At 43.7% G+C, this 17,177-nt stretch overlaps 1 protein-coding gene across 2 annotated transcripts in view; it reads right to left on the bottom strand.

Annotated features, from left to right (window-relative positions):
• Positions 1-17,177, bottom strand: part of NFKB1 (nuclear factor kappa B subunit 1) — a 122,316-nt gene that overhangs the window by 46,508 nt on the left and 58,631 nt on the right. For both annotated transcript variants that reach the window (XM_081116996.1, XM_081116997.1), the window contains exon 6: positions 371-519. In XM_081116996.1, the coding sequence (XP_080973122.1) occupies positions 371-519 (149 nt within the window). The remainder of the gene's footprint in view (positions 1-370; positions 520-17,177) is intronic.

Below are 17,177 nucleotides of genomic sequence, written 5' to 3'. Positions count from 1 at the left end.
TGTTGATTTCTACTATAATTATGTTCTTTCTAATTTGCTAGTCATTATTTCCAGAAGAAAAATATTGCTAAAAGTGGCACAAATGCGTCATAGATCAAGTGGCCATGTAATTAATCATCCAAACTAGGCCACTTTTGAGAGTGAAAGGGGTGCTATAAGTAATGAGGCCAGGACGACAGGTGCAAACTGGGCTGTCTTAGGGAAACCAGGCATGTAGGTACCTTCTGCCTCAGAATCCAAGTGAGGGCACATATTTTCACTTTTAGGCCTTCTGAGGGTCTAAGGAAAAGGGCCTTTTCAAACAGTGTAAGTCTTGGGTGCCATGCTCTATCTTCTCCCACCCTCCACAGCATCACATCCACTCACTTACCCGACCACCATGTCCTTGGGTCCAGCAGTTACGGTGCAGATCCCATCCTCGCAGTGCTTCCCCACCAGGCTGTGTGCATGCAGGTGGGTGCTTTTTCCATTTGTGACCAACTGAACAATCACCTTTGCAGGTCCCACATAGTTGCAGATCTATGTAAGAAGCACATTTTAAAAGTTAGTACATCTGACTATATTGCAATATAGAAAAATGCTTAGAACAATGTGTGGCCAGTGTGGTTCAGAGGTTGAGCATCGACCTATGATCCAAGAGATCTCAGTTCAATTCCCAGTCAGGGCACATGCCCGGGTTTCGGGCTTGATCCCCAGCAGGGGTGTGTGCAGGAGGCAGTGGATCAATGACTCTCTCATCACTGATATTTCTATCTTCTCTCTCTCTCTACCTTCCTCTTTCTGAAATAAATAAAAGACATATTTAAAAAAAGAAAAAAAAATTCTTAGGACAAGCCAATAAATATAAAAAATATACAAAATTATGCATACTTGTACATATACGACCACAGCTCTGTTTTTAAAAGTGCATCATGAACAAATGACGGGATGGAAATAAATAACAATGCTAATGGTGGCTGTTCTGTATGTAGAGGATCTCCTCTAGGAAGCAGATCATATATATAAAATATAGTCTGTGCTGCAGAAGTTGGAACAGCACATCTTTAGGATGCTGTGTAGCCATGAAGCATCCCCTTCCTACTAATCAAGAATACATTTTCATCTGCACCCTCATCACAATTTTTGGTCATAAAAGCTGGATGAGACATCTGTTTAAAGGAAACTGGGATTGATGGATAATGGAAATCAAGGGAAGGAGTGAGGTGAGCAGGAACAGCGCATCTTATGTCTCTGTCACGACATTAGACAGGAGAGAGTCTTGCCAGGGACCTGACCCTGAAGGTTGTCAACAGACACCCCAGCTCACAGACTGGGTCTGTAGTGATTGGTTAGGAAACTTCAGCCCAGCACTCTTCGCTATGAGCTCTGATAACCAAGTTACACATGCCCAGGTTATAGTACATTTCTTCAATTCAAGTAAGTGCACTTCCAAGGTGTAAATCCTTAGATCTGACACCTGTTTAGCTCTTATTTTATAAAATCAGGGTTTTCCATTTAAGGTACTTTATCTTTTTTATTGTTATATAAAGTGATAATAACAGCAATAAGAAAAGGAAACAGCATGGGGGTAATTACATTTTAAGCAAAGAGAGGTTGAACAAACTTTCTCCTCTAGTTGGCCCTCAAACACCTAGAGCAGACCACAGATTCCTTCCTTGAGAAAGCCCCAACACTAAACTCTTGTTAACAGAAAAGACTAAGGGCTTTATTTTTACCTTCCTGAATCCTGTAAGTCAGCATCCTGCCACAAATTCAGCCAAATTTTTAGAAATGCACTAGATCTCCTCAAAGGGTGACCAGCCACCCTAGTTTGCCTAGAACTGAGGGGGTTTCCTGGTACATAGGACTTTCAGGGCTAAGAGTTGGTCACCCTATCTCCTAAGCTCACATTGTCTCTTTTTGACTAAATGCATGACCTAAATCCATGTTCTCTCAACTATACAATCATTAGAAATTTTTTAACCTGCACAAGCGACCTTTAGCTCAGAAGGGAAAGAAAGTGGACAGGAATCCCATCTAACAAACCTGAGGAAGAACCTATACTTGCCAATACAATTTCTGGGAAACAGACAAAATCCCTTTCAACCAGTATACTTCTACTATAATATCATCTAATAGATTCAGATTTCATCCATGCAGGGTTTTGTTAGGATTTTTTTCAGCATGGCTTTCCCCCCCCAATCCAACCTCTCACTGCAAGAGTTGAGAAGTTGATAAGAGGTGGGATTATTCCCCAAGGGGGTTTGGGGGGAGAGAAGATCCCCTCACCCCTCAGCAAAGAATAGACTCCCCTCTAACAGTGTGGCTCCACTGGAAACCTTAGGGCTCTCTGTCTGAACCCTGACTCAGTTGCTGCAAGTTTGCTTCAGAATCCTCCAAAAGCCCTTCCCAAGGAACATGGCCACTTGTGGGAGTGGCCTCCAGTCCTTGTAGAGCAAGCTAATCACAAAAAACATTTAGGATTAAGTCAGGTTTTGACCACCTCAAAGCACAAATAAATAATTTCTTAAACAGGTATAGGACTTCAAAAAGCCCTCTGGGCATAACACTAATTATGAACTTAGTGCTTTCCCTTTTATAACAGGCAGAAAGCCTTTACCCTTCAGAGCAGGACAGGGAATGGAAGGTTCTGGGTTTGCTTCAAAGTTGGCTGTTGTCCCTGGATACTCCCTGGATCGTCAATGCCAATTTTGTGCCTTTGGTGCTGACATCTGAAATCAGTCTTTGTTATGATAACATACTCCACAGGGGCTTCTTTGGCGGTAAATGGACAGTGAAAGCAGCACTAAATAGATCATGTAATTTCACTTTTTAAGTGCACTAAGCACAGAAATGCAACAGTGTAAGGCATGGCGAAATGCTTCACTTGGGTGAAATGCCGTAGGCTTTCCACTTAAGCAGGACACCAGAAGGAATCCAGCCATTAAAGCCCAATCGCTGTGGAAATCTGGGTCCATCAATGTCACAGTAATGTTCACATTACTATGAAGGAAATCAGTCACTGAAGGAAAGAGGTGGGAGGTGTCCATGAAAAGTACTCACATCTTTTTCTTGCTATTACTTCATGATTGAAGAGTGGCAAGAATGAGGAACTGGGTAGTCTCTGAGGTAAAGGTACCTGAAAAATTTGCCCATGACTAATGTGCTATCTGAGCCATTTGAAAGCATTCAAGGCAGCATGGCATCATCTGGTTTTTACACAGACCACAGGGCATGGACAGGGAGGCCCCTGGGTTTTGTGGACTTTCCAAAATACCGACTGAAAGAAGAAAGCTGAAGTGTGAGGCAGAAAACACACGATACTATTTTCAGGTTATGTGGCAAACGAGGACAATGGGATTCTAACATGGGGGTGGGGGTGGGGGTGGTGGGGGTGGACACTTTATAAAATGCCACGATTGCTGACAGCTATTTGCCATTGATTCAGAAATTCATTTGTTCTATGGAGGATTTGGTTATTTTTATTCAGCCTCCTTTTTACTTCTTTGAATAGTGGTTTCCTTGAAAATTAGGTTTATAGAAAGCAACTGCATCTTCCAGAAAGGCTGGGTTATTTTTGAAAGAGCCTGAACATAGCAGGCTCTTAATTAAACACAAGGTAAGTTTTCAGTTACAGCCAAGGAGACAAAGAAGACAACTTGAGTAATTAGCTATCAAGGGGACATTTTAAGAGCAGGTACTTGAGGGGCAGACTAGCTAGGTTTAAAGGCAGTTCTATCATTTACTAGCTGTGTGGCCTTGGGCAGAGTTCAATTCATCATCTGTAAAATGGAGAAGATAACAGTACCTCACGGGTTTGTCGTGAGGATTAAATACATTAATGCATGTAGTCTCTGGAGCACCATCCAGTAAGTAACAGTAGTATACAGGTGTTATTATTATCTTATTTATTACTATAATGTACTCTTCCACCTAGAGATCTTTAAATAATACAACTGCCCAGAGATGATTTAAAAACACATAAACCTGTCTAAAGGCAGGTGGCTAGTATAATTAGTATAAATGACTAATTAAGGCCAGTTTTATTCCTAGGGTAAGTCTTTTTTCCAGAGTGCCATATTTTATTGGGCTTCATTAATTTTCTAGTAATAATTATGTTATTATAGTAACAGCTATCATTCTTGGGGGTGCTCAGGATTCTGTGGCTTCCTTGATGACCTGGAGCCTCTCTTCCAGGAACTTTATGACTCAGTACCTACGGATGACCACAGGCTAGGTCTGCTTTTTGAGTAAGAAATAGAAACCAAGGTCTCAGATAATACCAAACTTCATCAAATCACCTCCTTTTATTTAAAACAACTCCGTCATACTCTGGGGCAAAGTACACATTGATTCTTTAAAGGTGGCTAAGAGAAGTAGTCTAGAATTTTCTGGGAATCAGAATTTGAAATGTTCAGTTCGCTTGCTGAGTAAATGTGACCAAATCACTGTGGCAGAAAGTAGAGTTAACATTAATGTAAGCTGTGGCACTTGAAGCAGTTCTTTTTTTTTTTTTTTTTTGTAATATATCTTTATTGATTTCAGAGAGAGGAAGAGAGAGAGATAGAAACATCAATGATGAGAGAGTCACTGATCGGCTGCAGCCCCCAACTCGGGCATGTGCCCTGACCGGGAATTGAACCCCAATCGCCTGGATCCTAGGTCAATGCTCAACCGCTGAGCCACGCCTGGCCAGGCTGAAGCAGTTCTTTTCTGCTTAGCTTTTCTCATGAAGTGATAATAATGATGATGATGATTAAAGAAGAGGAGGAAGAAAATCCACAATTTCAAACAGAAATCTATCTTGACTTTCCTTGCGTCCTAACTTTGTCCTAGACCCCTAAAGCAGTGGAACCATGCGGTTAATTCCAAGAGCTCGGAAGCCAGGCTGCTGGGCTCACCTCCCTCTGTTGCCAATTACTGGCTGGGTCAACAGGGAAAAATGGTTAACATCTCCAGACATCGAATTCTCCATCCTAAAAATGAAAGTAATAGCACGCTTGATTTCACAGGTATTTAAGGATTAAATGAGCTGAGACAGTGCTTGGAATCTAACTCTCCTATCCTGACTATTACCTCATTGATAACCAAAATGGATCCACTTATTCAATGAGTATTTATTAAGCCCCTCTATGTTTCATGCCCTGCAGTAAGTCAGGGAATGAAGGGGGATACACAGTGAGTGCAAAACAGACACAGACCTGTTCTTGTGGGAATTGAAGAGTGGGACCGATACTAATAAATGAATCTCACAAATAAATCAAATGTATACTATGAAGCACTGACAAAGGACACATATTGTAGAGATTTTACCTGGTCAGGAAGTCTGGGAAGACTTCCTGAGGGAGTAATGAGGGCTGAGCTCTGGAACAAGAAGAGGAGTGGAAGAAGAGAAAGGGTGAGTAGGAGATCAGGGTTGAAAACAGTATTCCTGACAGGAAGCACAGCATGTGCAAAGGCTCTGTGGTGAGTCCTATGTATTATCTCCTCAGTCATACTCACCACCACTTCTCAGTTTCCAAGTGGTTCCTACCACCTGGGGGTGTCCCTTCCTTCTCTTCTCTGCCTAGAACCACCCATTCCTCAAGGGTAAGACTTAATTCTGAATCTTCCATGATACTTTCCTCACCACTTTTGCCTATGAAACTCCACTTCTGTTCCTGTTCCTATGAAATTGGGGTAGGGCAGGAAAATTACAGGCAACTTATCGCAATGAGAAGATGGTAAAACCAGTTGGCAACTATAGGATTCATGTCTTACCTCTCTTGTTTTTTATATTTCCAGAGCACATACACCTATGTCCTAACTTACTGTTGTGTTTTTAATCTTCACCCAAGGATATGCTTACTGATTTGAGAGAGAGACGGACAGACAGACATGGATGTGAAAGAGGAGCATTGATTGGTTGCCTCCCATATGTGCCCTGACCGGGGATCAAGCCCTTATCCTAGGGATGAGTCTTGGCCAGGAATCGAACCCACAACCTTTTTTGTTGTACAGGACGATGCTCCAACCAACTGAGCCATCTGGCCAGGTCCTAACTTACTGTTTTTATGGAAGAAAAGGAAACATGTTAACTGAGCCAACCTTCACATCAACCCTCTGCGGTCGGTAATGGTACCCCATTCCACAGCCGAGGACATCAAGGCACACTAAGATGGAGTAAACTGCCATCATTCCTAAAACTGGAGGAGTGGGAAGCCCTTTGCACTCGGGTCTGTCCACCTCCAAAGCTCATTCACATTTTGGATTACCCTGGGTGCCACTTGGCTTGATCACTTTTTCTTTCGTATGTCCTGTCTGCCCAGTGTTTTGTACAGCGTTGGCACAGCATTGGCACATGACAGCTATTCTTGAAAAACCCGTTGGTTCAATTTTGTTGGTGTGTGTTGTGAAAAAGAGGTCTCAGCCATAGTTGGGAGGAGGCAGAAGTGCACTCTTTTTTTTTTAATATATCTTTATTGATCCCAGAGAAAGGAAGGGAGAGAGAAAGAGAAACATCAACGATGAGAGAGTTATTAATCGGCTGCCTCCTGCACCCCCCCACTGGGGATCGAGCCCGCAACCCCAGCATGTGCCCTGACCGGGAATCGAACCCCAATCGCCTGGATCCTAGGTCGACGCTCAACCACTGAGCCAGGCCCTGCCAGGCCAGAAGTGCACTCTTTCAAGGAATCCTCCTCCATGAAAAACAGCATGCCACAGACAGTATTAACTACACATTGACTCTTCTCTGTTAGGATGCAAGTCAGAATATAAAAAGAAGAGGAGGGAGGGGAAAAGCAGAGTGAGAGGGGGAGGGAGGCGAAAGGAAAACAGAAGAAAAGAACATTGTCATCACCTATTTTCTCTCAGTGATGAAAAACAGATTTTATTGTTTCTTATTATTTGTTGAGCACCCAGGAAGCACACAATAACCTTTATTAAACAAGAGAGCACAGAACCGTGTCTAACACAGTTTCCGGCACAGGGTAGGAAGACGCTCAGTCAAGTTAGTTCTGTTTTTTTTGAAGGCAGCGGATTTGAGGTTGATCCAATCTGGGATCAAATCCCAGCTCTTTCTCCTTCCAGCTCAGTGACCTTACACAAGTCAGATAACCTCTCTGAGTCTCACGCTCCGCATCTACAACACGAGCCAAGAATGTGACCCGAGAGGTCTGCTGTGAGGACTGCGCAGTGCCTGGCACACGGCAGTTACCACGGATGCACCCGTTTTCCTTCTCTTACATTTACGAATAAATGGCCTCTTTCATCCCTGGGCCACTCAGTCACCCTGTGAGGTAGAAAGGGCTGGCATTACCATCCCCATTTCATAGATAAGAAAACAGAAGTTCAGAAAGGTGAACAAGTGACATGACACAAGGTCAAGCCGCCATGACACAGAGGACCTTGGAATTCATCCCCCGCCTTCTGAATGGAAGTGTGCTCTCAGCAAGGTGGGATGACGTGAAACTATCCTCTGCAACTCACTCGCTGCTCCTGGATCCAGAAGTGCTCCTGGATCTGTGCTGATTCGTTCACATTCTTTTACCCTGTTTAATGCCCTTACTTGTTTGAACAGCACATACAGCACAGTTGTTAGGCTGGGATTAGAAGGGCAAAGTTTCGCCATTAAATACAACAAAACAGGCTAAGAGGGTCTCATCAGCTACACAGAGAAGGCAAAATCTCTGTATACAAGTAACTCTGCTTTGAAAGTTTGAGTTTTCTGTCATACTTTGACCTGGAATTTCTTTTTTTGTTGTCTGATTTTAATTTTCGTTTTCATTACATCAAATATAGCTTCTTATAAATCATACTTCTTTCAGAAAATCAAGTTACACACTACTGTTAACTCCAAGAATTACTGGGGACTTGTACCTCAACAGGTGTCATTACCTCACTATAAATACATCCTTACCCTCTGCAGGGCCCAATTATCCATGGTTGCAAAGAATATGAGAGGAGCAGACAATCTGTAACTTATGGATGAATTATGTTACGAATGTTTCTTTGTAAGCAGCTTGTTTTGAGAACTTGGATCTACTCTTACCAGAAAATCAAGTTTAAAACAGTGGTCTTCTGGTACCATTTCTTTTCTACATCTCTTACCCTTCTTACTACATACTGTGTGTATTCGGAAATTCTTTTTCTGAACAGAGCATAAAATAGTATCTAGTCAGACCTTCAAAAGACATTCTGAATCTGACCACCTCTCACCCCTCCACTGCCTCTCTTGTTTCAAGCCTCTACAATCTGTCCCCTGAGTTTTTGCTTCTGACTGCGTTTCCTGTGCACCCCTCCCCCACCCCCCCAACGAGCCCGTTCAAGTCAGGTCATGCCAGTCTCCTTACTCTGCTCGGTGTCCTCCTAAAGACAACGCTGTTGAAGCTGAATGATCAGCACCACAAGGGGACTCATTATATTCTTCTGTGTATATATGACTAACATCTTCCATGATAAAAAGTTAAAAAAACAACCCCAAGGCCTGCAACGCCTTTCCATCTTAAAAGCCAGTCTTGAGAACAGCATAGGAGGCTCTGGGAGCTCTGACCCTCCTTTTCTTCTTCAATTTTTTGGGGTGTTTTTGTTCATCTTCATCCAAGGATATTTTTTCCATTGATTTTTATACAGAGAGAGTGAAGGGGAGGAGAGAGAGAGAGGAGACATCGATGTGAAGGAGACACATCGATTGGCTGCCTCCTGCACGTACCTTGACCGGGGCCAGGGACTGAACCTGAGGCCCTTTGGCACGTGGGCTGACACTCTAACCATTGATCCACGCTGGTCAGGGCCAATTTTGTTTCTTACTAATCCCATGCAGCCACACCACCTTCTTGCTGCTCTTGATCTTGCCAGCGCAGCTCCCACTGAGGGCTTTTGTGTTTGCTGTATCCTCTGCCTAGAGCCCTCTTTCCCTGGATATCTGCATGTTCTCTTGCTTCCTTCAGGCTTGGCAGAAATGCTGTCCTCTCTGGGAGGCTTTCACTGATCACCTATCCCTATGTAAACTTTCACCGCTCCCACACTCCGATCCCTTGCATTCTTTGCTCCTTTCCCCTGCTTTATTTTTCTTCCTGTGTTTATTACTGTTCAAAATGCTACACATTTTACTAATTTTGATTATTTCCCCAACTTCCCCAGGAGAAGAGAAGCTCTAGAAGAGTGGGGACACTGGTTTCTTCCCTGTTGTATCCCCAGGGCTGGCAATATTTGTCATATTGTAGGCATTCAATAATTAATTCTTCAGTGAAGGCATGATTAAATAACTATGATTAAAATGTTATCTATGGAAGACAATTTATCAAAATATAAAGAGTTGTGTTAGGTAGGGGGTAGGAATAAGGTAACTCTTTCTTTCTTTCTTTCTTTTGCTATTTTGTCTTTTCAAAAAAAAAAAAAAAAAAAAGGCTAGATCCTAGTGTAGCCTCTCAGCCGGCTCCTTAAATTAGGATGTGATTATTATATATAAGAGCAGAACATGAGCCTAAGTTGGCAGAAGGTGTCTGGGTGGGGGCTATGGACCTGCTACAGTGAGAGGAATCTAAGGGCAGAGGGGTAGGAATTCCGGCAGCTATGAGAAAGTGAAGGGAAGATGACTCTTGAATCATTGCCCTTGGGAAACCAAGGTAGCAGCTCTCCTTAAAGTCCAAGACACCCCCTTGTCTTTCCCTCTTCCCACCCTAACTGCTGTTGCCCGTAAGGCATTCTCTCGCTGTACTGAAATCTCAGTACCTCACTCAAACATTTCCTCGATTCCTTGCCTTATTATCGCCCTCAGGAACCCAGAATTCACATTTCTGATTCACCCAAATTTCACAGCCCCCTTACTCCTCTATGATGTTCACTCTGATGACAGGAATAACCACCCCCCCAGGACCATATCATGGCGCAGTGCAGCTCCAAGATCTCAGACTGCTGAGCTCCTTCCCATTCAATCAAGAGCACAAGCTCTGGAGTTAGACAGACCTGCTCTGAACCCTGGCTCCTCCCATTGCTAGCTGTGCACTCCTGGGCAAGTTACTTAGCTTTTCTGATTTGTTTTCCCGCCTGTAAAATGTGAAGACAAATACATCATCTTCAAATTTTCATGAGGATTAAAAAGGATAATTTCAAGTGTCTAGTACAGTTCTTGATACACAGCAGGTTCAAAATAAATGATTGATTCCTGTCTCTTCATGCCTTAAGCACATATCTGTAGTTGAGATTTCCTCTGACTTTAATGAGAAGATGGAAACCACTGCATACAAGTCTCTTCAACCACTCTTCTCCTGACTGTTACCCAGGCTCAAAATGCCCCTATTATTTTACATATCCTCTCCTAATTCAGAGAAATGGAGAGCTGTTCCCTTTTCCAGAGCTAACCACTCTGGTTTTGCCCTTAATACCATACTTATTCTAGACCTCCTGAATTATACTCCTCCCTTCCTCTCTAAAGGACCCTTCCCTTTAGTCCATAAAACATGTACACTCTTCTCTCTTATTCCAAACAATCCCTTTCCTGATGATGATGATGATGATAACTGTAATGGTTAGCATTTATTGAAATCTATGGGCCAGGCACTACACCAAGACCCAAGACCTACAGAACCATTCTTTCTCTCTAATCCAAAGAGAAAGGTTCCTTTTTAAAAATAAATGTTTTTATTGATTTCAGAGAGAGGAAGGGAGAGGGAGAGAGAGATAGAAACATCAATGATGAGAGAGCCATTGATCAGCTGCTTCCTACAGTCCCACTACTGGGGATTGAGCCCGCGACCAGGGCATGTGCCCTGACCGGGAATCAAACCGAGATCTCCTGGATCATAGGTCTGCGCTCAACCACTGAGCCACACCGGCCAGGCCAAAGAGAAAGGTTCTTGAAAGGCACACCTGCTTGAGTGCCATTCTTTTTTTCCTTACCAAGTATGCAAGAAAAGCTCTAATCACCAATGATGAACCTCTTACTTAATCTGCAATCCTTTGCAAATTAACTCCCTTAATCCTCAAATGAAAAAATGCTTAAAGGTCATGGTTGACTCCATGTTTCCAAACCTATTAGCCATTTCCTATTCTTCATCTTAATCTCTCTGAAACCTGGGATGTGTTACAGTTCCCTTCTCGAAACTCCCCCCTGACACTTCATTGGACGCTCTGGCGATGGCACTCTTCCTCAAAGAGAAGTTTCGCCAGGGATCCATCCTGGGTTCATTTCTAATCTTTACCATGATCACTCCCTTGACACTCTTATCTAGTCTCCAAGATTTAATTATCTACTCCATTCAGATGCTCCTTAATTTAAATCTCATGTGCTTCATTTCCTTTTAAGCATCTGTAACATATCCAGCTGCTTGCAGGGATCTTCCTGTCTATAACATCTTTACAATTCACTTTGCCCAAGACTGAAAAAATTGCCTTCCTTCTGAAACCTACTCCCCTCCCTATTAAATGGAGCACCACCTTCTAAACAATTGCACCAAAATCTCCCTTTCATCTTGGAGTCCTCTGTTGTCTTCTATGAGTAATCAGCTGCCAACTTTTGGCCAGATGGCACCTGCCCCCACCCAAACATCTGACATGTGTCCCTTTCGTCTGTTCTCATTGCCTCAGTTTATCTATCTCAGCCTGAACTCTGAGTTTCACTCATGTAGAATCACTGCAGTTCTTTAAACTGGTGTTCCTGTGCCTGTCCCTTCTGCTAATGTCTCTTAGCAGATTGCTACCAGATTTATATTTCTAAAGTACAATGCTGATTAGAGCATATAAGTCCTATATTAAAACTTAGATGACCTACCCATTTTCTACAAAATCCAGTCTAAATTCTTGAGCCTTGTACCATGAGGCCGCGTTGTACCTGTCTAGCCTTGTTCCCAGCTTTCCCTTTCTCATAATCTTCATGCCAGCAGAATTAACCACTATTCCCGTTCATCCTCAGATCATTTGTTTTTGAGCCGCTGCTGCTGATTTTTCTGCTTGTGCTGTGTTTTCTAGTCAGGTCTACGCTTTCAAATTTCTACCTTTCTCTTAAGATCCAGCCTAAAATGTAATTTCTGCCTCAAAGCCTTTTATGAGCATGCCAACTAGCTGGCTCGTATAAATTTATCTTTACCTTAGAGTCCTTCTGTCATTCTTTCTGTCCTTCAAAAACTAGTTTATTCAGCAATTACCACATGGAAGCCCCAGGTGCTGGTTATCTTTGTGGTCAATAACAAAAAATTATTACCACATTTCAGATATTTAAGGACATATCTTAGTCCCTCTTTTAAACCAACTGATCCTTGAGGACAATATTTCTCCAACTTTGACCACAGAACCAGTACCTATATTTAGTCAATAATTTATAGAAACAACAAATAATTTTTTATCCTCTCATCTACTGATGGACACTTAGGCTGCTTCCAAATATAGGCTATTGTAAATAACCCTGCAAAGAACATAGGGGTACATATATAGTCCTTTGAATTAGTATTTCCGCTTTCTTAGTATAAATTCTCAGAAGTATAATTATTTGTACCCCGAAATATTACTCTGCTGTAAAAAAGAAGAAACTTTTATGCTTTGCAACAGCAAGGACAGACCTGGAGAACATCATGCTAAGTGAAATGAGTCAGTCAAAAAAGGCAAGTACCATATGATTTCACTCATATGTGGAATTTAATGAACAAACTGAACTACCAAGCAAAATAGAGACAGACTCAGATAGAGAGCAGGCAGACAGCTCTGCTGGTGGTGGTGGGAGGTGTTGAGGGGGGTGGAGGGATTGAGCAAAAACAGAAAAAAGGGAGAGAACTCATGGACATGGACAACAGTGTGATGATTGTGGGGTGGTGGTAGGGGGGGTGGGTGGAGGTGGAAGAGGGCAGAGAGGGGATAAATAGTGATGAAAAAAAGAAAAACAACAACTAATGACTGAATAAATCTTTGGCTCCAGGCTACTCTGGAGGAGGGAGCAGCAAAGAGGTGAAAAGGTTCTGGGCAGCATCACAAAGGATACTAACAGCAGGGCCCACGACATCACCCTGCCTTAAGGTCTATTGAAGGGTTACTGTCATGTGATAGAGCTCACCTCACTAATAGAACTATGAGGGATTACCTGAGGAGTTTCTGAAAAGTCCTAGCAAAAGGTGAGTACAAGAAGCTAACTAACTTGTGAATTCTACCAACTCCTTGGCTTGAAATCACTGTTGGAAACATCTAACCCTGGCACTATTTTTATTTATAAGAGTGTTATCCAATGAGAATAGTAACTTTTGTTTATAGACAGACTAATACAGAGATGCTGAAACATCTTTAATTTCTATAAAGTCAATTCTCAGGTAAAATTTAACCCTGACATACAGTTTGTCATTGTGCTGGGGCTTGGCCAAGGTGATGAGATGGGTGGAAAACAACCATCAAAGGCTGGTTCCAGAAATCCAAGGTATTATACTCACCTCCCAAACTGGAATTACAACTAAATTATAGAACAATGAACCTGAATAGCCAACTGGAGACTAGCTGAAGAGAAGTCTTATAACCAAGGATTTACAGAAGTTGCCACATTGAGGCTGGTAGGAAAGGCAGAGACATGAAATGGGATGGCCCTGCTCCCACGGGCAGGGGCTGAAATTCCGTGGGATATCTCAGCCACGAAGGTTCCCACTGAGAAGCATGGGATCTTAACCCCAAGCCTGGCTCCCCAGCCCAGAGTACCAGAGCTGGGGAGAGGCACCCATATATCGTCTGGCTGTCAAAATCAGCAGGGATTCTGTCCACCAAGTAGAGACAGGAGTCTGCTAGAGACATATGTAGCCTTTTAAAGGGCCAATACATAAAATCTGGTTCACAGCCACTTACCCTAGGTTCCTATGGAGGGAGGGTGTAGTGGACTAGAGTGACATGAGGAGACACTGGGATTTGTGGCTCTGGGGAGAGAATTGAATGGAGAGCCACCAAGATCCCTGAGCTGAGTTCCCTTCCCATACTGCAGGGACTATCTTACTTAGGTGGGGCATTCCCCTCCATATGGCATCAGCCTGGAGAAAAGCAATAGCTTCACCCTCTGGCCTCCCTGTAGGCCCATGCTGCAGAGCTTGTACCCTCCTGAGGAGCCAGCTGCCTAGGTGGGATTTAGAATTCTGGGCAGACTCAGAAGGTGTTGGTGACTGAGTTGTGTGGCTCTAGGGTTCAGTCCATTCCCCCTACTTTCCCATGTAGCTGACTGGTGCCTCCCCTTCACAAGAGATACACTCTCCAGGCTGCCAGTAGCTCCACCCTCCCGACTCCTGATGGTTTCACCGTGCCAAGGTCTGGGAAGAATCTGGGACAGACTAAGTTGTGTGGCCCTGGGGCGGGATCCATCGTCTTCACCTTCTCCTAAGCCCCACTGGCACCTCCCCTTCAAGGGAGATCCACTAGTCCCATCCTTGAGTCCCAGTGGTCCTGTGCTGCTGAGATCTGGCTCCTGGCAGAATCTAAAACAGACTGAGCTATGTGACTCTATAATGGGGGCTATTTTTCCCTCACACAACCAAACAGTACAGAGCCCTCCCTTCACACAGCTAAATCTTGGTCTGTTTGGGCCTGATAAACTCTGCTGGCCTCGCCCTGATGACTCCCTGAGATCACACCCCATCACAAAGGTGTGTGAGCACCCAGTTGGTGGTAGCTTGACTTGGTATATGCTGGGATATTTCCTAAGTGGCCTCAGACAAAGCACTGGCACTGAATTAAAACCTGTATAAATCTGGTGAACATCACATGCCCCTACCTGGTGACTCCCTCAGAACTTACCTCATGCAACTTGAATATGGCCAGAGGCTCTTTCAGTGACTGAGCCTAACAGGTAGCCAATAGGCAGAGGCAGATCTCAGGGTTCCTTGGGACTTTTGCTGACCTGTCCCTGGGCCTGGTGCTGGTAAAAACTGGCCGGATGCACAGCTGGGCCATTCTCATGCACACCTAGGCCCAGCAGAGGAAGCCACAAACTGTGGATCACTTTGTAGCTATAAATAGGTTGCCCAGGGCCAGTCACAGGCAGCATCTCACATTGGACTACACCAGAATTCCTCCAAAGAGGCCCCAGAACCAACACACCAGTGGCCAGCTTCATACATTAGAGCAGGATCCAATTAGCTTTACAAGCGGCATATCCAAAGGGAGATCACGGCAGACACCAAGCCCTATTAAGGTGAATTCCACTTTGTGTGGTCAGCACACGTACACCAGCTCATACACTGAGGTACAGGTTGTTTCTTACAGTCTGCCAGTCTGAGGGTCAACCCCAGGCAAAAACAGGTCAATATAAATCAAGACTCAATTACAACAGCAGGGTCCACACAACCCATATAAGGGACATTGCTGGAGCACCCAGCTCAGGGTCCCATAGGCCCCTAGTATATAAGGCCACCCTACCAAGACTGGAGGTCATAGCTGATTTACCTAATATATAGAAAGAGGCAGTCAAAATAGGGAGACAAAGAAACTTGCCCCAAATGAAAGAAAAAGGAGAAATCTCGGAAAAAAAAAAAAAAGAGCCAAATGAAATAGAGGCAAGAAATTTATCAGATATAGAGTTAAAAAAATTATTATAAATATGCTCAAGAAACTTAGAACTTTAACAAAGAGAAAGCAAGCATAAAAAAGGAAATAGAAACCATTAAACAAAACCAGTCAGAAATGAAGAATACAATATATAAAATGAAGAATACACTGAAAGACAGAAACAGTAACTTGGATAAGCAGAGGACTGAATCAGCAATTTGAAGGACTAGATAGCAGAAAACACCCAATCAGAACTGCAAAAATAAAAAAGAATTTAAAAAATGAGGATAGTTTAATGGACCTTTGGAACAACATGAGGCATAACAACACCCATATCATAGAGGTGGCAGAAGCAGAAGAGACAGAAAGCAAGAGATCGAGAACCTATTGGAGGAAATAATGACTAAAAACTTCCCTAACCTGGTGATGGAAAAAGATACACAAGTCCAGGAAGTGCAGAGAGTCCCAAAGAATATGAACCCAAGGAGGCCCACACCAAGACACATCATAATTAAAATGGCAAAGGATAGGAGAATAAAGATGGCGGTGGACTAAGTGGAAGCTACACTGATACTCTCCTGGGACCAAACTGGAATTACAACTAAAATATAGAAAAACCATCCTGAATAATCAACTGCAACTGAAGATGAGCTAGAGAGCACTCTCATAACCAAGGAGGAAAAGTGGAGACCACATAGAGACTGGTAGGAAGTGTGGAGGCACAAGAGGGCTGGCTGGGCTCCCACAGGCAGCTGCTGAAGGTCCGGAGGGATATCTTAGCTGTGGCAGGTTCCGACTGAGGACTCTGGGGCCTAAACCCCAGGCTGGGCTTCCCAGCCAAGAGAACCAGAACTGAGAAAGGTACCCACATATCTCCTGGCTTTTCACAATAGCAGTCGGGTTTCTGTCTGCCAGGGAGAGGTGGCTGGAAATGCAGCCACCTTCTTAAAGAGTCAATGCACAAAGCTTCATGTGCAGTCACTCACCTTGGGCTCCAGCAGAGGGAGGGCAGAGTGGACTGGAGCTGCATGAGGAGAATCTAGGGTTGTAGGCCCTGGAGATAGAGCTCAGAGGGCACCCCTCTGGATTCCTGTGCAGAGTCATTCCCCCATACTGCAGAGTACATCTTTCACAAGCAGACATTTACCTTCCAAGCAGCTTTTGCCTGAGGGGGAAGCAATTGTCCCACCACGCTGGAAAACCTCTTGCCCTACCCCATGGAGTTTCTACAGCCTGAGGCTCATTAAGAGAATCAGATTAACCAGCCTGTAGGCAGAGGCAGACTTCAGAGTGCTTTGAGTCAGCCTGATCTGCTTCTGGACCCAGGCCTTGGAAAAGCAGGCTTTGGTGTGCATCTCAGTCCTGTCCAAATGCACCCATCCCCAACAGGGGACCTCAAGTTATGGGTTGTTGAAAGCTCCAAACAGGGTACTCAAGGCCAGTTACAAACTGCATCTGATATTGGCCTACACCACAGACCTTCCAAAAAGACTGAGAGTCCTAGCAGGCCTACCTAATACATAGAAACAAACCCAAATAGGCAGCCAAAATGGGGAGACAAAAAAACAAGCCCCAAATGAAAGAACAAGAGAAGTCTCCAGAAAAAGAGCTAAATGAATGGAGATAAGAAATCTATCAGATATAGAGGTCAGAATACTGATTGTAAGGATGCTCAACAGCATGAAAAAAGATATGGAAACTATGAAAAATGACCAGTC

This window comes from Miniopterus schreibersii, assembly GCF_964146895.1.
Source record: "Miniopterus schreibersii genome assembly, chromosome: 1".
Taxonomy (NCBI): Eukaryota; Metazoa; Chordata; class Mammalia; order Chiroptera; family Miniopteridae; genus Miniopterus; species Miniopterus schreibersii.
This window is presented reverse-complemented; position numbering and strand designations above follow the sequence as displayed.